This window comes from Poecilia reticulata, chromosome 13 (genome assembly GCF_904066995.2).
Source record: "Poecilia reticulata chromosome 13, P_reticulata-male-v2, whole genome shotgun sequence".
Classification (NCBI taxonomy): domain Eukaryota; kingdom Metazoa; phylum Chordata; class Actinopteri; order Cyprinodontiformes; family Poeciliidae; genus Poecilia; species Poecilia reticulata.
In genome coordinates this window covers 23981895-24009827 of record NC_088842.1, presented here as the reverse complement: position 1 = coordinate 24009827, position 27933 = coordinate 23981895, and the positions used below count along the sequence as shown (strand labels likewise).

Here is a 27933-nt window from a genome sequence, read left to right as displayed (position 1 = left end):
GCTTTTTTAAAAAATCCTCACTGAAAGTCTGTCGCTGGGAATACGTGAAGGCAGCAGAGTGTCATCTCTCAGTTCGGCCACCTATAAACGATTTACATTTGCAGAGAGGGGCAGCTGAAAGTAATTATCAGACAGTTTTACAGATGGAAGGAAAGGGGGTCATCCTGCCTGGATTCACCTTATGACAAGCTGCACTGTGTGGCATCTACAGTCGGCAGACTGAATAATATTCAGCACATCATGTTTCCGTTTTAATTGTCTCTCTAAAAGACAAAGAGTCTCTCGTTTGCATTTGAACACATTACATTCTGCTTTTTTTTCCCTCTGAGAACAATAAATCATTATGGTTTTCTCTGTTAGGCAGAGGCCTGTTGCCATTACAAGACAACTCTTTTAAAACAGTAAAAGTAATTTACAATGTTTTAGTACTTGTAATGAGAAGACACTCAAAGAAGTACCACCCATCGTTCTTATTAAGGTAACGCTGTTTTAGTTGGAGAGCTACGAGTGTGCAGAAGCAGACTGCAGGCTAGCTACCAGAGCTGATAGCTGCACTAACCAGCTATTATCAGCTCTTATACTTGTCTTTTAAGAGCAGAAAGAGAAAACAATATTATAATATCCTCACATAAAAACTAAATGTTGTGGTTCTGTATTTAACATAATAATAATTTTGGCCATGTAATACAGTTTTGTGCTAAATATTTGTGCAAATACTGTGAAATTGTGTTAGGTTACCACACTATGAGAATCTCATTCCAGCCCATGTCTAGTTACCATCAAGCAAATTGCTGTTCCCAGGTGTATGACAAGGAGTCAAGCTTCCCTGAGCTGCTGCTGATGGTTCTGTACATCAGGTTTTACGTTGTGAAATCACCATGAAATGCATACGAAGCAGAAAGCAAACGCTACATGAAACTGCAGCTACGCTAACTCTTTGGAAATCGACCTATGTAGGAAAAAAATTGGATATTTGATTTGTTTGTTTGCAGTATGACCACCTCAGCTGCACCGTGAAACACAAACACATTTCTGGTATTCTAACTAGCACCGTCCACAGTGCAGAAATAGACTTGGTGAAATGAACACGTATATTTGGATGAATGTCCAGCGTCCACACTGAAATACTTATTGCTGAGATGAACAAATACTATAATTTCATTGTGTATGGACACTACTCTGATGTTTTAAAAAAAATGTGCCGTCTATCTGCTCTAAACATTCCTTCGTATTACTGGGTCATGATTGAACGTCACACAGAGACCCTTATCTAAACTAACACAAGATCTGGCAGGTTTGTCAAACAACAAGCTGTGTGTAGATCTGTTTTCCTGCTCAGAAGGCTGAGTAAAACATAAGCAAAGGATCAGCACTGTCACTGGGATCATGCACCGACAATATAACACAAACACAGGAGCTGCTGTGTTTCCTCAGTGACTTATCAGTGTGTTGTGCACTGATCTCAAACTGTTGCATTGTGGGTTTCTGCTGAGTCCAACAGGAGGAAGTGGAGATGGCAGCGCAGAGGATGCTGCTCAAATTTCTTTGTGTGTGTGAACACAAAAAAAGCCGAGTAAGTGAGCAGGAATGCAGCACCACTGCCCCCTGCTGGTTAAATTCAGATCCACATTCTTGATTGCAGTCAGCTGCCATTTTCTGTGCTTCTGAATACAGAATGGCAGGAGTGAGAAGGAGGAGTGATTAGGGGAGAAGTGAACCGTCTTTTCTCTCCCTTTTTAGTCAGTTTTGGATCATGATTGGAGGAATTGTCATCTCCCCGCAGTGTTTGAGTTTGTGTTGGCTTTTTCACAGAGCATCACAGAAGGTGAAACTAGTCATCACAGTGTTCACACGTGCAGAATCAACAGTTCAATATATGTGTCCGTGTACAGGTTCACCACTCGTTCCTCCTCCTCTCTGTGCCTTAGCTTGTTTATTTCTAAAAAACAAAAATGTCTTCATCTTTCTACACGCTGGCCTCCGGCGCGCTGCCGTTATTCATCTTAATGTAGACCTTGGGGTCGTCGTTGCGCTCGTCTCGCAGGCGCTGGAGGTGGCGGCTGTGGCACAGGAGGTAGAAGGGCAGGCAGAATCCCAGCATGCTCAGCACCAACAGGCCCACGTTCACCTGAGCACCAGATAGACACAGTGATAAACGGTAATGCAGAAAAGGGAACTATACTCCGTCATGCTGGTGTCACAGTGTGTGTGTCTTACCCATAGAGGGTCTCCCTCCAGGGGTCCCACCATGGCCATGAAGAGAGGCTGCTGCAGCAGAGCGAACAGAGCGCTGATCAGGGACTGCATGCCTGTCAGGCTGCCAAACTGAGAGGACGGGTACCTGTAGAGGATAAACAGAATGTGTCAAAGGGTTCTTTGCAAAGGTGATTGTTACAATGTGAGCATGTCTGGACTGAAATGATGATTTGAGTTGGTCCATCTCATAAAATTCCAAAAATATAAAAGGTTTTAGAGGAATGAATGCTTTTCCTAAACCTTTGTAGCCCCTTTATTGCTGCAATCATCTTTTAAACATGCCCCACACTTACACAGCAGCATACAGGCCTCCGACAGCAGAGTGGATGAAGCCTCTCACTATTGTGTGCAGGACGAAGGACAGAATCTGTAAAGAAAAGAGAAAACAGACATGTTGTCCTTTAGAAATCGTTTTACAGCACAGTAGGTCTATATTTAGCACCAGCTGGCTTTCATCTTTGATAAAAGCCATTCAGAACCAAATGGATAAATAAGTAGTAATATTAATTTTGTCCAGTAGGTGTCAGTAAAATACCAAGAAACATTTTGCTTCAGTGCTTTTGCAGCTAGGGTTGAGAGAGCTGCCTGCATCTGCAGTGTTACCCCTCGGTGGAGCAACAGAGGCACATGTTTGGAAATGTGAATCCCCAAATATCTACAACACTGCAGAGCAGCAACACACACACACACACACACACACACACACACACACACACACACACACACACACAGTTTCACACCTGAAGCGGGAGGTTTGGTATGATGCATGTGACCCCGAAGCCAACCAGCAGCAGGTTGGTGAAGATGAAGGCTCTAGTTGCATTGATGATCTTCTGAATCTTTTTGGTTGGGCGCCGGGGCTGGCCAGGCTCACTGATTAGAGGGGAAAATAAATATATTTTTTTTTAAATCAGAAAATGAAAAAAAACAAACATTTGTTTTAGGACAGAAACATTTAATCGGATTAGTCGTTTTTTTGAAATAATCAACTAATTTAGTAATCGATTAATTGTTAACTGGAGTATACAGACTCCAGAAAGTCGATTTGCTGAAAGAACAACCTATCCAGGTTCAATCACAAAATAGTCAAAATATCTGCCTGGTTTTTTTAGCTCCAGGTGCGTCCTTTATTACAAGTGATCAAGTTTATACTGAAGTAATTCTATGTTAATGCATTTTAGCTAATAAAATATTCATCATTTTAAAAAAGGAATTTAATTATTTGTTTATTTGTATTTTTATGCATTTCTAATCTTGTAAAAAAAATAAGCTTAAGTAGTTAAATGAAAAATTGCAAGACTGTGGTAGTTATTTTTTATCTGATTAATTGTCAGACTAATTGATAGAATAATTAATTACTAATATAATCATCAGTTGCAGCTGCTGTGTTTTATCCCGTTTTCCAGCTGTTGCTTCTGCATCTCTAAGAGTTTGCACCCTCACCTTTTGACAGTCTTGTCGTTCTCATCCTCACAGTCTTTGAGCTTCCAGTCCATCACATAGCCAATCACAGGAGAGGTGACCAAACACAGGAGCTGGAGCACGCCAAAGATGGAGGTGTAGACGCTCACTGAGGAACACACAGCAAACACACAGTTACTTATTATGCTTTCAGACCAGATCTGGACCACAACAGAAAAATGATGCATGTTGGACAGCAAAGACAGCCGAGGAGGACAGACAGTGGAGGAGGGAATGAATGGAGGTGGTTAACCGGGCCTCAGCGCTCTTACCCACTTGCATCCTCTCCACTGTAACAGCAGCAGGAAGCAGGCATGACAGGGACGTTCAGAGGTTAAAGATAAAAGACACAAAGCAGCTTTTGCATTTTTATTTGCAGCTTATGGGTGGTTACACTCACCTGTGTTCAGGTCTCCGTCTGTAAGGGACTCCAGGATAGTGTTCATGGCTCCCATGTAGAAGATGAGTCTTAGCTGTGTAACGCACATGGTGATGAGGCTCAGCAAGAAGATGGGACTGAAGATGCTCCTCATGAAAGACTGGGCTGCAGAGGAAATGAGGCAGGATTTAATAAAATGCTTAAGATGAGGGATCAAAAAGACATGAGACATAATAAAAAGTGTGATGTTTGACTGGTTGTAGCGAGTGCAGGTGCTCACGGCGGGTATTTGGAGACATTTCATAATTTGCACTCAGTGCACCCAATGCAACTCTGTTCTCTATAAATTACTCAGTGGTTCAGTTATGCAACAACCCCCAGGGCAAATCTTATAGCAGCCAAACCTTGATTTTATCTCATCCAGCAGCAGCAGGATGCCACTTCTGCACTCATAATCTCTCACATCGTCTTCTGATCACATCAACAGCAACAAGCTGATAATGAACATTAACTGAGCATTATGTGAGGACCGAGGTCAGAATGTGGCTCCCCTTAGAGGAATTGATGATGAGTCAAATGGTTGTCTTTTAAAAGTTTAAATAAACAGTGGTTGGATTTGTAGAGATTTGTCTAGTATCGCCCAGTGACACATTTTAATTATGACCTTATGCAGGTAAACAACTTTGTTTTTAATCTAATATTAGGCTGTGATAATGGGGGTTTGATTTAACATTCATATTTTCTTTATTTCAGTTCCCAGTGAATGAATCAGATTGCAGCTGCTACAACCTTTTAGATTTTGCCGGCATGTTTTAAAAATGCATATACAGCCTATTGTAAGTTTGAACGATCTACAAGCGTACACATCAACACACGTGCTTGATGAGTGGTGATACTGTGTCTAATATTTCAGCAGCAGGAGATCACAATGTACCTTGCAGACAAGTACAAACATGCCTGACTTTTGGTTTTCTGCACTAATTTGATGACATAAGACTGCTCCAGACGCTTATTTTCAAATGCATCCATCTTGAAAAGGTTTGAGTTTTTCCACATTTTGTCACTTTACAACCTCAGACCTCAATACACTTTAAGATGTAGTTTCTTACCAACTGTCAGTTAGTAGGAAATGGATGGTTTTCAAAATTTCCACAACTAAAAATCTAAAAAGTGTGGTGTTGAGTTCAGGTACTTTAAATTAATGCATATTACTACCACTTTTATTCTTTTTTGCTTTATGTCTATATATTTTGCATGTTTCATTTGACCAAAGTCAATTCTTTAGCAGTAAACTGAACTTTTTATGGTGTTCTTATTGTAACTCTTCAAATAAGGCCAGCTTGGTAAATCAACTTTATTTATACCATTAGATATATTCGATTACTTGGTAAACAGTAATAATTTCCAAAGGTCTGGTTGACCTGTTGCTCTATGACAGCGTTACCATGAATGTCTTGGCTGCTTTCCTTACATTCCCACCGGCCTACTGGTTAAGATGGACACGCTCTACATGGATTAAACAATGCTCCTTGAGATGTTCAAAGATTTATGTCTCGTTTCCTCCTTTTTGTTTCGGCCTATTATATAAAATCCCAGTAAAATACATTGAAGTTTCCCATTTTAACATAAAATGAAAAGTTCAAAGATTGTGAATAATTTTGAAGTAGAAATTGTCATCTAAATATTCCTGCTGCCTTCAGGTGCCATGGTGACGCTTCTGAACCTCAATTAGGAGCAGGAGGAGCCAAAGAAAAGCAGACAGTGGGTAAAGTTGATCATTAATGAGGGTTGTGAATATAAATGGAAAATGGACACTTCTGTCCATATGGTGACAACATCCAATTAGTGGTGAGTGCACAGATGGAGCTGGTGGGTTTATTGCCTTGATCAACAGATACGCATGTCGGGCTAATCACTGGAAATGTTTGGTCATGGCCACAAGAAATTGGGATGTTTTCCAAGCCCTTTTAGCCATGAATTATTAGAATCTGTTCACGATCCATTAACCAGGGCGTTGGGCAAAGAATGAACAACCTAGGACAAATTTGCTGCAGGTTTCCATTGCAGTTGGGTTTTTACAAACACACACAAAAGAGTTTGTTTGCTTGTTTCTGAATATCAATCAAAATGGGTCCCGTCTTATTTCCAGAGAGGGAAGCCAGTGGGGTTTACATACCAAAGTTGTACACTCTGGTCTCTAACAGAGTTTATTACATCCACATAATTTATGACTGTTACATTATGGACAATTTTTAGATAAAGCCAGAAACTGATTAATAACCAGCTAAATCAGAAGAAGGTCGTGCTTCTTCTCCACATTATTTCCATTCAGAGAATCAATAACTTCAAGAAACTCATTTCTCATTGGCTTTCAAATGTAACCAGATTTTGTTCTTAGAACTTCCTTCTGGTTTTAATGTATTTTATTCCTTTCTTGTCTATCCTTTGCCATCTATGTTGCTCTTTGTAAAACGCTTTGGAGCCGACCTTGTCGTTATGAAGTGCTACATAAACAAAATTGTCATTGACTGTACCGTTCCGGACAGCTGCTCTCAATAGGGTACGCAGACGTAAATATGAAGTGCACACATGTTTGAACCAGTTAACCCCAAACAATGCCTCTCGAGCTCCCTGCCAGAGCGCCACACCTGCTGAGCGACTTTCCTAGAAATTAGTCAGAACTGGTTCTACGGTCTATTTGGTATCAAAAGGATCAAGAGGGAACCCACCAGCCTACTGCTGGGAGAACCTGACCCCGAGGAAGAATTTAGAGCCCCTGGTGTGGAGGCACAGGGTTGACAGAGGTGACAGGGGTCGGCGTAGTGTGGAAGTGGGGCAGAGGGTTCTTCTGTAAGTGCTGTACAGGCCAAGTCTCTCTGTTCATTATGTAGGGCTTCCATAACTAAAAATCTGAAGACCGTACAGGTGTTTTTACACATTCTTTACACAAAATGAATGTATAAAATGGTTCTGAATGCATAAAATGGATTATCTTGGCTAATCCATTATTTTCCCTTTAATGCATCAGTTTAATCTACAGTTTCTATCGCTACAAGACTGAGAGCTGAGGTGTGTTCAGCAGCTAGCTGCTAATCAGGCATGGGCTGAGATTCTCACAGTAAAATAATATTGTACATTATCTAACAGATTTATTAAAAAGAGAAAATGAACAATTATTCAAACTTATACCAACTATTTTGGCTATTAGCTCCAGCTATAACAGCAGTTCAAGTTGTTATCGCTTTTATTGAGCAAAATCTTGTAAAAATAAAACAAAAACAAACAAAAAAAACACTAAAATTAGTTGTGTTTATTTTGGCTCTTTATAGAGCAACTCTTTACAACATGTAATCAGTCCACAGTCTGGGTAGCGAACTTGTAGCCAACTGGCTAACGAACTTGCCAACTGTGGTTTATAAGCAGTGTTACCTTATTAAGGCTAATCAGTGGCGCTATTTTAGTCCGTTTTTCTGGACCTGAAATATTAACCCAATTCATCCTTTTTTATCAAGGGAAAATTGTAACAGCTTTCTTTCAGCCAGCTGACTGACAGTGTGCAACATTAAGTGCATTAGGCAAAGCTTCACTAGCTGGAGAAAGTTTGATGTACTTTCAGTTGTTATGCCTGTGCAGGTATATGTGAATATGACTACATGCCTAATTATTTGGGTGCCACCAGCTTGTTCGGGTTAAAGAAGTTAAAATTAGCTTAAAGTGATATTTCATTCCAAGAACCTCAGAGTCATGAATCAGTTCCATCATGGCTCCTCCAGCAATCTGATACCCAAGACGCTCACACGCACATCATTGTTCAACTGACCCAAATGTGGATGATGCTATTCGGTACCAAATCATTTAGGCACATGTTAACAGCTTTATTTTGGGATTCTGGCTCCCTCTCAAATGAGCATGCTGTTAATATCCAGCTTGCTCAGATCAGATGGGAATAAAGCCAAAAAAAGAGAAGCCGAGACAGAAATCCCTTTTGTGGCATGGCTCTGATTTTACTACACCTTCAGAAATTGGTTACCTCTTACTTTTCACTACCAGCTTCAATCTGATCTGAACCATTGCAGAATTTCAAAGTGAGATGTTGTTTCTGTGACTTACACTCTTCGCTGCCCTTGCAGTTCACCTCCAGGTCTACGGTGGACAGGCACAGTTTGTTGGCGTCCTGCGCTGACAGATCTGTGGACGGCTGCTGCGGCTGCTTTATTGCATTGCCCACACTGAGTCGGCGGCCCACCGTGGTCACCTGCCGGTAAAACTGCTTCCCAGTGATCTTGTGGTCAAAGCCCAGCCAGCTGAACTTTATCTTCACCCTAAAGGGACGCATGAACGGGTAAGAGACAGAAGGTTCCTTGTGAGCCCATATATCTTGCAAACATGCAACATGACAGCTGAAAAGATATAAAAGTAAGAACAAAATCTGAGTGAACAGAGAAAAGAGGGAAAACACCATTAAAGACAAGTTTGAAAGAGAGCAAATCCTGCCAATCCCCTGGCTTTAGGTTCTTTCCCCTCTAAGGCTCAGTGGGTTCTGCTGCTTTACAAGAGGATTTGCCACATTGAAGGGAGCTGGCATATCTATGCAATCTGCTATGTGTGTATTTGAAGGCTAAAATATCCATGTCTTGTTTTGTAACTACCACAAACTGTGCATTTTAATTGGACTTTATAAAACAAGACAACACAAGGAGGGGGCTAATGAAAAGAACTTGGATATTTTGTCATTAGATCTGAGAGAATCTGGCAAGAGCTGCAGTGATTAATCGATTACTCATGATTTATTATTGAAGAATAACACCCTCAGAACAGTAATTATTCAAAAACTGTACAAAAAAAAAAAAAATCAATATAAGAAAGAAAATTGTATTTTACAGAAAGTATGAGATCTCCTTGAGTTGGATAGTTTTAGATTCATCTGGTCCTGGTTAAATAAGAAAATCTCAGATTAAGCTTTTTCTATATAATAGGTTAATCCAAAACATAGCCAACCCTGCACTGTATTGATGCCAAATCAAACAGAAAGGGCTTAGCTTTTCACATGTTAGGAGTATTTTTTAAAACAGAAGGTAGATCCTTTGGTACCAATGATAAAATGTACAGTGAATGAACACTCTGAACAAATCCTCCACACTGTAAAACATGGTGGCGGCAGAATCGTGTTGCGGGATGCTTTACTGTAATAAGGATAAGGATTAAGAAATATTTTTAGCCTCTCTTATACGATTTTTTGATTTACTTTTTGGCTACTTTGGTCTATTCCCAAAAAACATGTTAAAACACATTGAAGTTTCAAGTCAAAAAGAACGTGTGCAGGACACAGACAGAGTGAGCATGTCTTTTGGTCTTACGTAAAGTCCATGTCCTCTGGGCCTGGGAAAGGCTCCAGAGGCCAGTTGATGAAGCAGTTGAGGAAGACGAGGCCAGCGCAGCCGGCCCAAACCACCAGGATAGAGATGAAGGAGGCACCTAGATCATAAATCACCTGGAGGCAGACGAACAAAAACATCATGATGGAAAATCAATAACCCATCTTTTGCTGTCTTTTAAGAAGTAATGGCTGAACAAACTGGAGCAAATCAAGAATGGCATGAAGTTTGAGGATTTACCCTGATGCCAGGAAACGTGACGGCAGAGGAAGCATAAGATCCAATCATCAGGGCGATGAAGGTTGACCTCAGGTCTCCAAACATGTTGGGAAGCTAAAAATAAAAAAACAAAAAAAACAAATGCACCTATTTGTGATGGTCATATTTCTCTCAGTCAGATTTGCAGGGTTTGAAGTAATCTGACAGGATCTTGGTGCATCACTTCTATTAATTTAATGCTAAGCTGGAAGTTAACAAGCATAAATAAGGTTATGCAATTCCACAGGAAAATGGTTCCAGCATCAACATAAAATGTGAAAAATGCTCTGGGGGGAAAACACACAGTTGTTGATTTTTTTTTTTTTAGTCTTTTCTGTCTCATCTCGCCGGGGAACCCTCTTCCACATGTTTGCTGTATCCTGAGTTGCAACAAACTTCCCTCGTTCTGTCTGCTATTTTCTTTAAGTCTTAATGAAGCTGCTGATTATTTAACGGACTTCTTACTAAATCACACCGAATACAAATACACAAACTTTTCATATTTTTACTATCAGCTACAATTTGAACAACTTTCCTTCCAACTCACAATTGAGCCCACTTTTGTTGTGTTTAATCACCAGAAATTGTCATGAAACGTTACATTGATTTGTGTGATTGCATTGAGACCAAACGGTGAAAAAGGAAGCAGAATGATTGCTGCCGAATGTGAGGTGAAAGCTTTTCTCTGCAGGAGTAAAGCTTTCAAGCTGATACAGAAAATTATACCTATTGGATTTCCTCATCTAAAATCAGATTTCAGCTTGTGCTTCGAACAGCTCTGGAGGCTCTACACCAATCCTTATGAGCCAATAAAAGGTCACTGACTGGAAAAGAATGTGGTAAAATACACACATGTTGGCAGACGATGTTGAATCCCACAGATTTATGATGAAGCTGTTCAGTAGTGAACTGAACTGGGTGAACATCACACCATCTGTGTTCTGGTGTTTGCAGCAGCAAAGAAAAAAGGCTGGGGTTGCATTAAGTCATGCACAGCTCAAAAAGAGGACGCCACGTTCCAACCAGACGAAACAGTAAACGCTGCTCTTCAGGAAGTCAACAGCACAGAGGAGTGGATGCATGTCGGAGTGGTTAATCGTCTCTGTGATGCTTGTCAGCCTCAAACATTCTTTGTTGCTGTACTTTTGTGACATTTGAATTATTTAGAGTGGTTTCTAGAAGCTACAGAGCGCAGCAGTGAAGCAAATGAGGCTGATTGTTAAAGGCAGTATTGTGGGTCGCGTATAGTTTTTCTATCCTTCTCCAGCTTGTCATAATTTATCCATCCAGAAAAAATGTTCACCACAGGTGTCTAGATTAACCAGCTTCCTGAACCTGCTCAACCCAGACAGATGTCATCCTTTGGACTAACTGGAGCATAAAGTGAGAACCCAAGAATCACTGGAGGCCCCACAATTCAAAACAAATTAAAAACTTTCCACATTCTCTGTAGCAGCACAGAACCAAAGAAGTCTAGTTTGAAAACCATAAAGGGAGATTTAGGGTAAGATGGCTAACCTTTGGTCCAAATGGTGGAGACAGTGGATACGTTCAGACCCAAAGCTGCTTTTTTTGTCCAAATGTGATCTATAAACCTTTTTTTTTCTTTTTTAAAAAACAATGTTTTATTTCCTCCAGTGGTCTTCTTTGATAGTTGTCAGACATGCAGCAAAGGTCATTGGACAGGGGCAGCCATGTTGAGGAATAAGGAGTCGCATATGCTTCACCCTTGCACCACCACCATGCCTGAAAAATATGTACTTTTAGGAATATTTCTTACTATGCTGTACTATTCAATTTTACTCGAGTACAATTTCTGAATACTCTGGCAACTGTGACCAACTTCACTGAATAAAGAACAAGTTTTTTTTAACCATAAATTCACCAGCAATGACACACACCAGCAGTTTTTTTGCAAAAAGTTTCACAAGCTTTACATTGAACGAAATTGAGTTGGAAAAATGTTTCTTGATTATTTTGTAATCATGTTATTTATATGAATCATTTTCCTTTTGGTTTTTAAAATACCAAAATTTCCACATAATTAAAAATTTTGTAAGTTTTAAATAATAAATGATTGATGTTTTCATCAGTTACTCAGAACTCAAGTAACTTCTTGGATGGCTACTTTTTACTTTTACTTGAGTAAAAATAGGTATAGTAATGCTACTCTTAATTACAATGTTTCTAACTCTACTCCACTAAACACACAGCGAAGCACAGGCCTGTTTTTGTGTCACTCTGAGATTTTCTCAGGGTTACTATGAGTTTAAGTCACAGTTAAAACCAGTGTTTCCCCAAAACATGTGACAACCCAGTCTGGGCTGCTGCTCACGAAAGACGCAGTCTGGATTAATGGATTCGATCGCGACGTGTAGTGTGAGTGAGCCTGTAGCTGGGAGGAGCAGCTGCTCGGCCTGATGAGATGAAGATTAAAGTGTTTTTCTAGCTGGAGGAAAATAAACCAGATCAGTCAGGCAGTCATTGCTCTGTAACCGTTACACATGGAGGAACAAAGAAACAGCTGTGGGTTCAGACCACAACGCATACAGCTGTAACTTTAACAGGAACAGTCCCAGAACAGAAGAAACGACATGACTGACTCTGAACATGCTTCATCAGCTGACTAACATTACTGTCAATTCCTAAACAAAAGTTTTAAAAAATGATTCCTTTAAATGTGCTTACATTTAGACTCCATGCTGTTACTCAATTGTACAATTTTTCTATAAATTCAGTGATTCGCTCTGTTCCTTTTCCAGGTTGAAAAAGTCATGCGACAATTCTATGAATTTTAAACGCATTAGGTGCATTTTTCATCTACAAAAGGTCAAAATTCTACACAAACTCCAATATGAGATTATACCCCCACTAAAGTCTCTTGAGGCATCAACAAGCTTCTGGCGTCATTCTAGCTCAATATTTGATCACTTTTCCTGGCAATAAATAAGTACTTAACAGGGCTGGGCGAGGAGCTTTAATGTTATCCTCTTTTATCCAATCAAAAATCTGTTTTGATGTGCGTTTGTGTTTCAACAGAAAAATGAACAAAGTTTTATCCAAGTTTAAGCCATCTTAAATAGACAATTTCAAATGAATGGAGATAAATTATAAAGAACAAAAAAACAACACCAAGTAACCTTCAAGGCCCAAGTCCATTATAAACACCAGAGTCAGAATATGTGAAACAATACGATACAAATTCAACTTTATGGACTAAGATGGATCCAAAATTAAGCTTAGAAATTTTCAGCCAAGTGTCTTCGGTAGTAAACTCTGATAAAATAAGAAATAGATCGTTGGTCTCTTCAACAAAAAGAAGTAAAACCCTCAAATTAATGTAATGTGTCATATAAGTGGATGTAAATTGATCAGAACTGTACATTACAACAGGGTTTCACTTGGGAAAAAGCTAAAGGATTTAATAACTCCCAAATTTGGAAAAAAACATAAAAATAAAAACAGTGACTATTAAAATTTATGAAGAGTCTTGAAATGTCTTCAATACAATATTTAATTTCGCTTTGGGATTAATAAAGTATTTTGAATTTAATACACTGCATGTTATTGTTGACAGTAGACATCACCCAAGCTTTAGCTTTTATTTTACATACAAGTTACTGAATATTACAGCTTTGATAGAACAAGAATGCAACACTAGCAGAGTCAGTGAAGTTTAATGTTTCAGTCTGTAGCCGTTTTAGGATGTTATCACATGAGGCAACTCTTTGCACTGATGTTTCAAATTACTAGATCTAGAATCAGAGCAATCTTTTTTTTTAGTATAACATGCAGTCCGAGTTAAGATCATTAATAATGAATCGCCATCGTCTATCCCAGAGGCTCTTGGTCTCAAGGTGTTTTTCATGTTGAAAATTCCTACTAGGTTTCCCAGAAGAGAACAGTGGCTTATATTGGTGACTTTTAATCATCAAAGGAATGTGTTTTCTATGTTTCTCAGCCTTCAAAGTACACCATGTGACTCCTGATCAGTCTTTGAAAGTGTTTGTTTTGGAGATTTTGTCCCCTCTTTTACCTTAGCTGCTCTTTTCTGATTTGTCACTTTGAGACTTTACTAAAAATATTAAACACCTCTATTAGTTTACTAGCCTCTGCTACAACACAAATAATAGGTTTGGGATGTTCATCTGCACAGATATACCAGGGATGGTCTTTGTTATTGCTTCTTGACAAAGTAGTTTCTTTGTTAGCTTTAAAATAAGTGGATCCAATGCAGAGAACCTAATATTTTGCTCAACTAAGCTTCTTAAATTCATCTTAAATGTGTTGATTTATTTCAATGATTTGCCAAAATTGCAATGCTTCTCAGCTGCCACTTTGTGTTATGGCTTTTATAAAGGCTTATCAACATATAGATTTTCCTATTCTTCTGCCTTACAGGCAAACGACCTCTGACCAACTTATTTGTTTTTCCTTGTCAACTGACAAGTCATAAAGGCTCTTCTCTGTACATGCAGGAGTTTTGAAACTTTATCTTCAGCTGTGTGTTTTGTCAGGCATCATTGTTCAGTCGAGTTGCTGCAGGCGAAGGGAGCGGTTTAAATATCCGTGTTTGCAGCACTGTCGTGCAAAATTGTAAACTAACTTGGGTAGCTTAAAACAGCTCTTTTTATACCCTTAAAAATATTTTTGTTCTGTTTATATTGGCTTTTTAAACAACTCTACATTTGAGTCAAACTGTGGTTCATTTGGCTAGAAAGTCCGGTTTGTTTGGGGAGGCGTGAATGTGCCATCAAACTCGGATGTGGACCAAAAAAAGCGAACTCTGGTCTACCTAAAAACTTAGGTCTGTGTTGAAGCGAACTCTAGTGCAGTCTGAATGTATATATGTGAATGCTAACCAGACTGGAGACCGCTCCAAAAGCATGAAGGGTAACATATAGTGCAGGGCATTCTGGGTAAATACAACCAAAACATACACGAGTCTAGAGCTAGCGAAAAATGGCTTATGGTTTTTGCCATAGAAAAAAAAAAAAAAAAAAAAAAAAGAAATCCTGTTGCAAATCTGATGCCACTCCGGTTTTGGTAACATTTCGTCTTCCTTAGAGGTCGTTTGTGTTGTTTCCTTCAGTGGTTCAGTGCAGCGCCACCACAGGTGAGGAGGTTAACGGGATTTTAAAAGGGTTTGGTAGTTTGACTCAGTGTAGTGTGAAAGCGAACTGCACCAGCTGAAAATGTAGCAAATGTTGCCATTTTGGTCTCCAGTCGAACTGAGTCTACCTGACTAACAGGTCTTAAAACACCCTGAAAGCAGCTGTCAGTAATGTTTACCTACTTCAGTCCCGGTGAGCTTGCATTTAGTCATCTTTTGAATGAGAGGGCTGAAGGTTATCGGTGCAAACAGAGGAGATGAATGTGTGTGCACCATCCATTGTTATTAATGAGAGTATTTCAACAATTCCTTAGGCAGAAGTGACACTTTCGTAGTCTGATTTTTTTTGTCTAACCATTGTCTAAAACTGGGAACATGTTGTACAAACAAGGTTTCCTGTGCATATTTTGGAAGTGGTGTTGGATAAGACTGTGTGCCGAGTGTTGAAAACTAAAGTGGACAGAGCAGATTGGATTGTGACTATTAGACCAAGGAAAAGAAGGGGAAACATGCTGAGCCACTTAAACCAACAGAGTAAAAAGAGGAAACTGGAAACGGCTGTGTGAGAAAAAAAAGCAGTAATGAAAGGAGGAAGAAGGTGTTTTTTTTCTTGCTGCATCGAGTGGAAACTTCAGCTGCCAGAACCAGCTCTGACCGGTCCTGTCCTGACGCATGAAGCGGGACTCCTTCCATCATAGAGAGCAGCCAAGTGGACTGGAAGATTAGCAAACACCAGCTGACGAACAGCAGACAGCATGCCTCCATCGACCTGACGTCAACTTCTTCTCCATCTTAAAGCACATTCCTCGCACTGCAAGGATTCCTCACGAGATTACATCCGTCATAACTCTTTGGTTCCTCTATCCAACCCTTACATCCTTAATATAGCGACTAACGTTTTCCAGTTCCTTCTACTTTGATTCATAAATACTTTGAATGTCTTAGAACCATATCAGCTTCTGCTACATCAAGAGGGGTGTGAGGAAGATGATCACTCGTGTGACCTTTTCACACGGTCCAGACATAAAATATGGTTGGTGCTGGGTAACAGACAGAGCCTCACGTGTTACTGTGGGTGTGGATGCACTGCACAGATGTACTGAATGTGTATCCTTACCAGAATAGAGGGGCTTCTGTTTGAGAGATTTTTAAATGGAAAAAAAGGGCTTCTCTGAAACATAGGACGTCATTCCATCCAGATACAGTCCATGATTTCCTTAGAGGCTAAATGTGGCCAAAGAGAAGGGAGGATTGGGAAAACAAAATAATCCAAGGAGGACTACATTTCCGCAAAGTTTGACCAACTCCAACTAGTGTTGATGCTGGATTCGGAGATCCATTCACATAAATGACAAAAAAAGTCATTAAAGCTCTCAGTGTTGGCTATGTCTAATAGAAACAAATAACAACAACAACATCTCCCCAGGACCAATGGGAAGCTGTAAACCACAGCCTGTGCAGACGCACCTGCACACACAGCAGCATGCACAAACTGTTGCGTACCCGTGACATGCTATTAACAGCTGCATGTGGGTCCCGCCTTGACAAGACGGAGGAGACTAAAAGCAGGAGAGCAGGAAAACAAATCTAAGACTGGGAGGGGGGGGAGGTGGAGCAAAACAGATTGAGAAACAGGGAGGTGTGTGCACGTGTGTGTGTTACAGTTTCAGCATAACAGTAGACTTGGGTGGAGAAGTTCTCCCGTTGCAGCTTCCTGTTTGGATCTTCCTCGCCAGCATGTCTGAGTGTGTGCGTTGTGGAAAACAAAATATCCATTCTGCCACAGTTCAAGGAAAGCGCTATCATGCAGACACAATGTACCACAAACCCAAACACAGATTTTATGTGTAACCCTCATATTGTTGTGTGCTATTAAGGTCGATATGCATCTGGCAAAATACAAAAAGCCATGTTCCTTTTGCAAATGAATAGTAATGAAGAGTTTTCTGGCTTCAAACCGCAGCAGTGAATAATAAATCGCTGAAGCTGCCTCCATCCTCACATGCTGTCTCCTATGATGCAGCACAATCTGAGTGATGATATCATCCCAGCCACCGTATCTGCAAGCTGCTCTACTATGCACACATCTGCTCTTCCCTTTCTAAACAATTCTGCACAGCAATCCCTCATCTATCTTCTCATCTCATAACACTCTTCAGTGTGGAAGTTGTAAATCGGAGAGAAGGAAGACAATTTAAAAGAAAATTACACTTTCCAAAGTATTTTAAGACATGTCTGCAATTTACTCAGGATGCAAGAGTGTAAAATTTTTTATAAGATAACGGGAAGGGAGAACAAATTAACTCATCTGTTTTTTAAAATCGCAACAGCATGACATCACCAGAGCTCCCAATATATTTGATTAATTAATCAAAGGAATTGTAGAAAAAAAACAATGTCTCTTATATATATATATATATATATTTTTTTTTTAAGTCCTTAAAGGGAAATCAGAAACAACCACAGTATTGGCAGGCTAAAGCTTCAGAAAATTTTTTTTAATAAATTTCTAGTCAGCTGTATCCTCAATCAGACAATAGTTAGAAAGTAGACCTTATATTCTGTACAGTTTCCATGGACTGGTTTTATTGAGCAGACAGTAATGGCTCTTCAGCTTTGAGATTTTTACCTTTGAATTTACAAATTGCATGAATATGTTTAAAGAAAAGAAAACTATGGAAGAACCCTTTTGAGTTTTACAACAAACATCCTTATGATTGGTTCATGAAATGTTCATTTCCATGTCCTAAAATAAGATGGGCAGCTGTAAACTCCAAATTTCAGCCGTTCTACTCTGGAGAGTCACAATATTTCCCCTCAAGAACAGAATCTAGAGCTCTGCTGTGCATGTATGCGTTGTTACATCCTCTTTAACAAAATTATTAGAGGAAAAACAAATAAGAAAAACCTTTTTGCCTCTCCAATTAGTTCCCCTCTGCCTTTGTACATGTAAGTGTAGCTAAAACAGGAAAATATAACTCGTTCTTACCGTCAGAGAGGTAAAGGTCATGCACATGCCTCCAAAGCCGTTCATTGCCAGAGCAAAGAAGATCAGGATGGAAAGATCTGAGAGAAAACAGGACAGATATGACAAGACTGACTTTCCCGAATAAAATGTAGATGTTCGAGATCATGGCGGACCAAACAGAAAACAAGATACGTACTGTGAGGATTGCTGGCACCATAAGCAATTAGGAGGCAGGATAAGGCGAAGCAGGCACTGGGAACACAAAGTTATAGTTATGCATAAGAAGAAGAAGACATTTTTAAATGAAGAGGGAGTTCTTTCCCTTTCCTCACCTTCCTAGAAGTCTTAGCTTACGAGGGCCATACTTGTCCATGACAATGCCCAGAGGCAGAGTAATGGCTGACAGCAGGAAGGAGCCCACAGTGAAGGCCAGATTCAGCATCTCATCCTGGTCTTTGCAGATGGGCCAGTTATTCATCATCAGGAACTCCTCTGCCTCGCCGTTGGCCTCAGACAGGGATGAGTTTGAGATGTTGAGGTTGGAGCCATTTTCTACAAAAAAGAAACGAGGGAAACAATTTTTTCTTTACATGTGAATGTATAAAATGTTTTATTCTTACATTTTCGTCTCAACCACTTCTAAAACAACCCAAGCACTTAAAAAAAACATGCGCACACACCCAGCAGTTTGTTGGCAGTCAGTTAATGTTTTTAGGCGTCTGGAAAATGAGCCTTTCCAAAAACCTAAATCACAATTGACCACTGCACCATTACAACTCCAGCATAGCCTCACCTAGCAACCCAACCAAAGTCAAGCTAACTACCTAGCAACCCCAGGAAACACCAGTCCAGCATAAGCAGAGCTCCAACACCTTTGATCAGGTAGTTTTACTGCTGCATGGGCTGTACAATGGCTTCTGGAAAAGTGTATACTAAGGGTGTCCAAAGTCGGTCCTCGAGGGCCGGCATCCTGCATTTTTGGTCTCTCCCTAGTGCTAGTAACAAACTCCTCAGCAAATCAATGTTCTCCTTAGACCTTCTAATGAGCCATCATTTGATGCAGGTGTGCTAAACCAGGGAGAGAACCAAAACATGCAGGAAGCCAGCCCTTGAGGACCGACTTTGGACACCCCTGGTGTATACTGTTGACTTGCCATCCAGAAACCACTTATGGGATCCTTGTTGGTTGTGCAGGAGGCTCCATTAGTGCTTTTCAAAGATGTATGGTTGTGCAATAAACGTTGAGTTGAGGGGCGTGGCCAGCAGCAGCTTATTTGGAGTTAAAGTGACAAGGCGGCCTAGAACAGCTCATTTTGAAAAAAAGCTCCAAATAGGCAGAACTGAGCAGACTTCGACCTCCTCTAAGAATAGTGGCGTGCAAATAATGTAATGAACATGTTTTGTGTAGCCCACAGACCTATTCTAAACTGTTCAAGGAAGCATGATGGGTCACCTTTAAAACCACTTGTGTTACCGTTCATTTTCACGTGGAAATTTAACCCTGAAATACCAAACTGTAGTATTACCTGGTGCTGACACACTCAGGATAGGTTGGTAGTATATTAGATTTCAAACATTTCGTTGGTGTACATTTCAATTATTGCTTACTGGGGACGAAACTTCTGTTACCTCACTGCCAATGTCCCTTGCAGCCGACCAGCTGATTGAAAAACCAATGAATTAAAGGTTGAGTAAACAATCCAGAGGGGGAAAAACTCAATCCTGGGTAAACAGCCCCCAGAAATAGTAATCATCTGAACTTTAGCATGGTGGAGGGAACTTTCCATCTCACTCCCTCAGCTGAATCACTGGTAAACACAGTCCACCGAGTTCATTTGGAGTCTATTTCTGTCCTGATGCTCCATCGCTGTGTCAAAATCTGTTGGTATAAACAGATAGATGGTGTGCTGGGAACACAGCCGACAGGGGAACAGCTCTTCCCTCACCTTGACTTGCTTGCTATAAAAATGTCAAAGCCTCATGGAGAATCTGCATTTCACAGCCCCTCCAAATGCAGGGAAACTATTTTCCAGAGACAATTTTATTCCAGTTAAGAGCTTAGCTGTCAAGAGTAACTAAGCTCTTAACTTTATCTAATGAAGAACGCATCTGAAACAGAGTTTCCTCTCTGTGCTCGGGCTGAGAACATAACGTTAGTTTCTCTCTTCGCTGAGTCAGCTCACAGCAAAACAGGACAGGGAAGGAGATGTTGACGCCAGCAGCCCTCTGGAAAAGGGAGCTGTGGGTGGGTTCAGAGCAACAGGAAGCTCAGATGTCAGATGAAATACTTCCTGATGTAGAAAACTTGTTTGTGTTTATTAAGGTTTAAGTAGGCTAAAGGCTAACTGGACTTAATAAATATCTGATTGCTGAAGTGTTTGAATGCGGATGCATAAATTCACAGAGGGATGCGAGAATGCTGGATTTTGGTAGCAGGCTGATTTTAGTTCCCACAGCCAAAGCAGAACCGAGGTGATCAGTCATCAGAACCTGGCAAAATGACTGATATAAATGTGAGGAAGTTATTCGATATTCAGTCAAATGTTGCCACTTGTCTTGTGGTCAGATAGGATTGACAGCACCTGTAAATATATTTTGTAAAATTTTGCAACAAATTCTCAATTGGATTTAGGTCTGAAACAGATGTGAAGGGGTATGGATACTTTTGCTTTTTAAATCGGAGTCGCAGACTGCCTTCATAAGGTAGAACAGATTTTGCCGAGTCAAATGATAAGACATTTCATACTTTAAATAGCATCTTATCACTAACAATGTTTAATTAAGTGAATCCACTTGGTATTTCCAAAACTTAGGTGAGGGGAGTTTAAAATGGAAACTTTTCATTATGAGCTGGATGACTTGTTCTCCCAGCAAATCTGGCATCTGAAGTGTTTTTGGAGCATTAAGTGCTGAGTGTGTGGCTAAAGGCAGCCAGCAGCATCTGTCCCTCGGCGGCTCCGCCTGCTGACTAATCAAATGATCGCAGCAAACCTGAGTCAATAGGGGAAGAACCCTGCACACACACACACACACACACACAAAGACCAGGCAGAATTGATCCTCCTCAGTGAAAGGACCCTCTGTGTTTACTGCACACCTGCTAAACTTTAGCAAACTCTCCTGTCAACACCATGAAGAAAAAAAAGTGAGTGTCTTTTCACATGACCTTTTCTTTCACAGCTTTGTCATGTGCAAACGAGCTCTCCTCCAACACATTTGGATTAATCATTAGGAGATTGTGTCAATAGAAAGACTTGAGATACCACTCACAGTATAAGTTAAAACAATGCCGTGGCAGAGACGCCATCAGAGGGGAGATGTCCAAGAGATAAACTTAACAATGGTTGTTTTAACAAACAACAGAGGGAGGAAAACCTCCCAGAATTAGGCTTCTGTTCTGACAAACAGTGCTGTACACAAGGATATAGTCGTTATTATGCAGATTTAAAAGGACTCATTAGATGGCTATCTGAAAGCCTACATAGAAACAGACATTTTAACCATTCAAAAGTCCCGTGTTTGTCCTTTGTTAAAGACGTTCTTCTTTTAGTCAGAAACAAGCTTTTCAGATGACTGATGATGAATATTTGCACAAGGAGGGACACTGAGATGACAAAGAGATGAGTCAAGTTAGAAACAAAGTGTTATGCATTTTGCCTCCGTCTAACCTTTGACACAGATAAGTGGGACACCAGCAGAAAAACCACAAAACGAGACCACAGCATTCATGACATACAAGCATGACAGGATGGCCACATAGTAGAAATGGACACCGAGAGGTACAATAAAACAAACCATAAGTAAATATGATTCATAATGTGTACAGGTTGTTTTTCTGCTCATTCTGTGACTGAATCTTAGATCCTTTTAATCATTTCACTCCAAGACAAATCTGAGAACTGTCTTGCAGTCGTATGACTTGAAAATTTAGGTCAACGGTAAATGTCTTGGGGCTTTAGTTGGCAGCTGACTACATCAACAGAAATCCTAGACTAGACTTCTACTTGTGTCAGTCAGACTTCCCCAAAACACAGAGATTTTAAGGCTTAAAGGTTGCAGAGTGATGGTTTCGAGGCTAGGTTTTAGATAGTCTGACAAAACAATGTTCTAGGAAAGTATTTGGCAAACCAAAAAGCTGCAGATATGCTGCATAGCTATGCATGCTTATACATTCACAGAGGTCATTATGAGTTAGTAAGAAGCCAGTAGCCCCCACAAACATATATGCTGTGACATTTCTTGCTAGATCAGATCTACAGACTCTGGAGTGATGTGAACTTTTGTGGGTTGAGTCACTGTAATCTGTCAATCATACAAAAATCATAGGATTATTCAGGTGCGACTTTTCTACCTTCCACAGCAACTAGATGTACTGCAGTGCAAATTATAGCTTGTATGCTAAAATTTGCACTGCAGAACATTTTCAGTAAACTTTTTGCTGGAAAATATTAATTAGTGGATACCCAGAAGGCATTGCACTTCTGTTGGGTTCAAATGGTTTCCTTTCCTAATCAAATCTAAAGAATCTTCTTTTTTTCAGTGCGCCGCCACATAGCACTAATGCAGACAGCAAATTGAAGTGGAGAATAGTTAAAAGCAATTTAGCTGAAGTTCAGAGAGTCATCCGAGCGTAAAGGACAGAAGGGACCAAACAGTCTCTTTTCCAGTAAAGCTCTGCTGATTTTACGGTTACATTAGTACAACAAAGGTCTGCTTGTTGCACAGCTTATGGAAGAATGAAGGTGATGTATATTTGCATTTAGAGCAGGTAACTGAGATGAAATCACAAGAAGTCATGCCAGTATTTCTTAAATCTCATAACACATGAACTTTCAACGCTCTACCAGGGTGGAGCTATAAAAATGAAGGAGGTGAATTTGCCTATTTAAAAAAAAAAAAAAAAAAAAGATCAGCACAAGGCAAAGGTGTGGAGCAAATCTTATTTTCGTAAAACTTTTAAAAAATTGTTTCTCATAACAAAAACGTGTTCAGAATCCACCATAAAACCTTTTTTATTAAAAAAGCCAAGACTCTGCTCTCAAAACAACAACTAGGACAAAAGACCACAATGTATGCAGATAGGTGAGAGAAATTAAATTACTTCACGCAAATAGATTGCGTTTCTATCTTTCTCCCTTTGCTAAACTGTGAAAAATGCACAAAAATACAATAGGAGGATGAAAGAAAGCTGCTAAGCCAGAAATCGTGCAGTTGATGGAGATAGACCAGCTTTTATTTTATATCCTGTTGCACTTGCACAAAAACACCAAGGCAAAACCCCTTTAAAGCCTAATAAAGGCCCCCTGAATGGAGCAGCTCACCACATATCCTTTGATCATAATGAGCAATGGACAGAAAGAAATGATAATGAAATTATCTTTGTTTTATTTGACCATTCAGAGCTCCGTATTAAGCCCTGCGACAGACTGGCAACCTGTCCGAGGTGTACCCCGCCTCTCACCTGAAACGTTAGCTGGAGATAGGCACCAGCAGCCCTCCCAACCCCACTAAGGGACAAGGGTGCAAGAAAATGGATGGATGGATGGATGGATGGATGGATGGATGGATGGATGGATGGATGGATGGATGGATGGATGGATGGATGGATGGATGGATGGATGGATGGATGGATGGATGGATGGATGGATGGAGCGCCGTATTATGCTTATTTAGAGGCAGTTCACTGCTATTCAACATGTTAAATAAATAAGAGTTCTCATAAGTTTGCTGATAAATCTGATATCACACCTCAGGATACTTGCTGGTAAAATTACATCAAAATTGTTGTGGTTTGCCCCAAAACCTGCAGAAATTCATCAAGCCAGCACAACACAGAAGGTGTTGCAACAGACCTGTTTGGATGGTTTTCTCATTGTTTCTCTGTGCATACCCTGAAGCTCCATAAAAATAACTTGCAAACTCTAAATTAAATCCAGACCGTGTTTTTGGGGAAGATAGAGGATGAAAACAGGCTGGCAGCAATTAAAATGCACAAAAAGCCCTGCCTGTAGATTTCTACTGCATCACAAACAGCCAAAATCGATGTCTTTATTAGTCTGATTACTTTTGAATACTGCATTAGACATTACATAGAAAGACAGACATCTGCACCGATCTAAATGATAACTCGGGTAAAGGCAGACGCACCTGGAGCTTTGCACAGGTAGGAATAGAAGCCCTCAGACTTCAGCATGATGAGCAGGGACGACCAGCCGAGCAGCACAGCAGAGAAGAGGAGGTTTTCAATGACCGCCGTGACGGCCATCCACCAGCGGCGTCTGAAAGCTGTAGCAAGGGTTGGAGCCATTTCTGCTAGCCTGGAGGCACACTGACCGGATCTAAGGGAGACTGCAGGTGCCTTAAAGACAAGAAGAGGAATAAACAGAAGATGTCAGAGTCATATTAAAATATGTCAAAATGTCAACAAGAGAAGCTCTGATCTCCCTTTTCTTATTAAAACAAGGTGAATTCATGTTTTTTAGGCTGTCAGTTTGTGCTAAAGTAATTCCCACTCTTAATATGTTTAACTATGAGTGGAGAGATATAATTTGGCTTCATTTGTAAAAAACCTAAGTGACCAGCGAGTAACTGGAATCATGAGACTTAATTTATTTATTATTTGGGATTTTAAGCAAGTTTCTTGAAACAGTAGTATTAATTTCCCACTTTGCAAATTCATACATTTCATCCCTGTCCGCCTTCACTTTGTACACTGATCAAATGATTTTGTGGCACTGTATTTTAACCGCTCTTATCAACTCATTTTTGTTTGGAGTTTAGTATTTTTCTGAATTATAGAAATAAGTAGTCACTAAAATATGCCATATATAATTGAAAGCAATTTTTTATTGCCATCACAATAAAAGCATTGAAATCCAATGAATAATTCCACGAACAATAACACGTAAATTAAAATGCATCCGTTTCTTTTTAAGAGTAATACAATTTGGCGTCAAAGTTCTACACTATACATTTTTTATTCATATTAAGAAATAAGAAATGTTGTGTTTTAGACATTAAAACTCCTCCTGTATATATAATTGAATGCAATTTTTTGTTTTTCCCAAAAACTGAATCGGGCGTTATAGCTGACAGACTGACGCCCTGATTAAACCAGAAGAACTCAAACCAACTTCCTTCCTGCATAAATTATCCATTGAAGTTTAAAACAGTCTTCTTACATGAAGTACACCATTTTTTAATAATCAAATTAACAAATTTAACTTCATGTCTTAATGGAAAAGTATTTTTGGATCAGAATTAAAAGATTTCTAGAACAAATACTTGGATTATTTTAACTAAATAATATATTGCATGTTTTAAAGCTGACTGAACAACAACAAAAGCTTCAGGTGACTTTTTACGCAACTACCAAGTTCAATTCTTTGTTCCCAGCTCTGTGATGATGGTGGAGAACAACAAACAACTGAAGCCTCAAACCCCACCTTTAAATATTCATTGCTACGCCCACATATATACCCGATTGGTTGTAAAGTTTATTATCTCTTCGCTTATTGGCTGCTGGGGAACATGGCTTGAAATTACTACACGTGAGACGGTTGCTGCATTCTTGACTGATGGGAAAAGATTGCGTCGCGATCTTTTACTGACAAAAAAGGCTGCTACCGTTAGGCCCTACGCCTCAGATACTCACGAACAGAATTAGCTTTCTCATTTTAAAATCAGTGAAGCCATACTCGGTTAAAGAGCGGCTCTCGAGGTCAGCTAGATAAAAAGGTGGCACCGTGATTTCGTCATGAAAAAAAACACTCCACTTTAAAGGTTAACGCATTTTATTTTCATATTATATCCACGAAGCTTGAAACTTACATGTGTAGTTAAAGAAAATACGAAACGATTGATTGGAGGGGATTTTTTTTCTTTAAGAAAAACGTGTTTACTGAAAACCGCACTGAACGTGAATGCAGCGCGAGCTGAAGCCAGTTCGAACCGGTACGGCGCGAGACTGCTCTGTAGTTGTGCACGAGCGCTGCTGTAGAGGTTCTGGCAGCCGCAGCAGTCAGTGTGTAGGTGCAAAGAGAGCACTAGTTTGACTACATTAACAGGTAAGGTTCATGGTTAAAAACAAAAATAATATTAAATAATAGCTTGAAAATGTTGACGTAAACAATATTATAAATTTTATATTATAATATAAAGCGAGATAGAGGCTTGAAATGTGTTTTTTCGATAAGGTTTAGTTTTCAACAAAGCATTTTGTTAGCAGAAAATTAGTACACCCTTTGTGTGTGCGCATTTCTGCATAAACTAACTTTTCGCCTCCCCTATGTGAACAATAAGCGACATAAAATATCAAAGGCGCCATTTTACCCTCATTTGGCGTACCCTTTGTCTCTGTGAGAACAATTAAAGAATATAGCGCTGGAGGAAATGCTGACTTGAAACTGGTCTAAACTGGACTGAAATCATCTGCACAATAACCCCCCTTTCTTCCCTCCATCACACCCATCCATCTCTTCCTCTGAGAAGTTAACTACGACGAAAACATAGCGCTTCCGCCGAGGAGTTTTAATGTCAGAAACACAACATTTCTTATTTCTTAATATGAATAAAAAATATATAGTGCAGAACTTTGACGCCAAATTGTATCACTCTTAAAAAGAAACAGATGCATTTTAATTTACGTGTTATTGTTCGTGGAATTATTCATTGGATTTCAATGCTTTTATTGTGATAGCATTTCTTAGCTTTTTCCGGATTTCTTTGCGTCTTGACAGAGCAATTAAAGCGCTCAGCTGTTCAGCGATAACAGCAGCAGCGAGCAAAACATCCTCCTGGAACAAAGACAGTTCAACACGGGCAGCAAAACACAACCAATTTAAATTATGCATAGTTGCATACTAAATTTTAAAATGCACGATACGCCCTTTCTTCTGCATTTAATTAAGTAACTTTAATGCAGCACTGAAAAATGTCTGAGTTCCAGAGTCACAGATATCTGTCAGCCTATATAACTAAAAAATGGCGACAGTAAGATAATTTTACCGCAACGTATTTTTTTCTTATAGTTAAAATGTTGACGAGCAAAAAGCGGAAGCTGTCTGTGCGGATAAATAGTAACGGTCCTGAAGTTCATGCAGTGTTTTCGGACTGTTGCGCCGTCATTTAATGTAACCAAGAAGCAGATATGAAGAGAAAGCGACTCAGAGGTGACGTGAAAGCCGCAAAATGCCTCTAATTTCATTACACTGTGCTTTCTGAAAGCCACCCGCATTAGGAGACATCCTGTACTTTTCTGTCGGGGCTCCCCTGTGTGTGAGTGCGTGGAGCATCTCCGGTAAATGCGGACAGCCTCACCTGAGCGCGGGGATGCTCGCGGGGGACAAGCGGGACAGCTGCTTCAGCCCTGTCTCTGCGGCTCCAGGCGTCCCTCGCTGACAAATAGACTAAGCAGGGATGGACAGTCACCTGCGGGGATGTCTGTTCGCTTTTCTTCTCTCACTTGGTTTCTGTAATTTTGGTTCTTCCTTCATTGCTGCTGTTTTTATATCAGCTGCAGCGGCACCGCACAAACAACCGAACCTTCGTATTGGTCCGTGGCTAAGCTGAGAGACCACCCTCAACCAATCAGAGAACACCAATATTACATATGTGCGGTTTCCCAATGTTTTTGTTTCGCGTGGAGAAACGTTTTTGTTTTGTTTTTTGAATGACTGGATGTAGGGATAATTATACGAACCAAAACAACTTTTAAATCAAAGCAAAAAAATTACACCCTATATTTTTAAAAAATATTGACCAAATCTGAAAACTTCAACAAACATCTCTGATTATTAAACACACAAAGAAAAACAAAGTTCTTCTATTGCACAAAAGTGACATATTTACTCTATAGAATCTACAGCTAACTTTTGCTTATTTTTATACTTTGAGAATCCAAAATGGTTTATATTGTTTTAGTTTATTCCGACACTTGTAAACACTTCCCTGTGCTGCTGCTGCTAATACTCCCATCATCGTGTGAGTTGACACCCTGTTTACATCGCCTCTTCATACCAAAAGTGGAGTTCCTAGAAATCAGGGTTCACATGTTCCGACTGAAAGAGAAGAGGGGGTGAAGAATTTGGGACATCAAGGGCGACATCTAGTGGCTACTTAATAA

The 27933-nt window shown here is 39.9% G+C and overlaps 1 protein-coding gene across 2 annotated transcripts; it reads right to left on the bottom strand.

Moving 5' to 3' along the window:
- Window positions 1-12: 12 nt before the first annotated feature.
- LOC103474899 (large neutral amino acids transporter small subunit 4) lies at window positions 13-27455 on the bottom strand. 2 transcript variants are annotated; one of them, XM_017308340.2, is made up of 15 exons: window positions 27129-27455; window positions 23958-24168; window positions 18143-18362; window positions 18007-18062; window positions 17832-17908; window positions 9712-9804; window positions 9454-9587; window positions 8207-8418; window positions 4118-4261; window positions 3990-4007; window positions 3700-3826; window positions 2997-3129; window positions 2550-2623; window positions 2218-2341; window positions 13-2128 (listed from the first exon to the last, which is right to left on the bottom strand). In XM_017308340.2, exons 2-15 carry the CDS (start codon window positions 24115-24117, stop codon window positions 1967-1969), a joined length of 1734 nt encoding a protein of 577 aa, XP_017163829.2. In that variant the 5' UTR covers window positions 24118-24168; window positions 27129-27455; the 3' UTR covers window positions 13-1966. The 2 variants fall into 2 exon arrangements, with proteins under 2 accessions (XP_017163829.2, XP_008424393.2); XM_008426171.3 differs by lacking the exon at window positions 3990-4007 and having other exon boundaries at window positions 27129-27453.
- Between the last annotated feature and the right edge of the window lie 478 nt (window positions 27456-27933).

Excerpts from the sequence above, each read along its gene's own strand:
- LOC103474899 (XM_017308340.2), bottom strand. The coding sequence starts at position 24,117 with ATGGCTCCAACCCTTGCTACAGCTTTCAGACGCCGCTGGTGGATGGCC. Across the intron at positions 17,909-18,006 it reads TGGTGCCAGCAATCCTCACA|ATCTTTCCATCCTGATCTTC; the intron begins GTACGTATCTTG and ends GTTTTCTCTCAG. Across the intron at positions 4,262-8,206 it reads CTGCAAGGGCAGCGAAGAGT|CCCAGTCTTTCATGAGGAGC; the intron begins GTAAGTCACAGA and ends TTTCCTCTGCAG.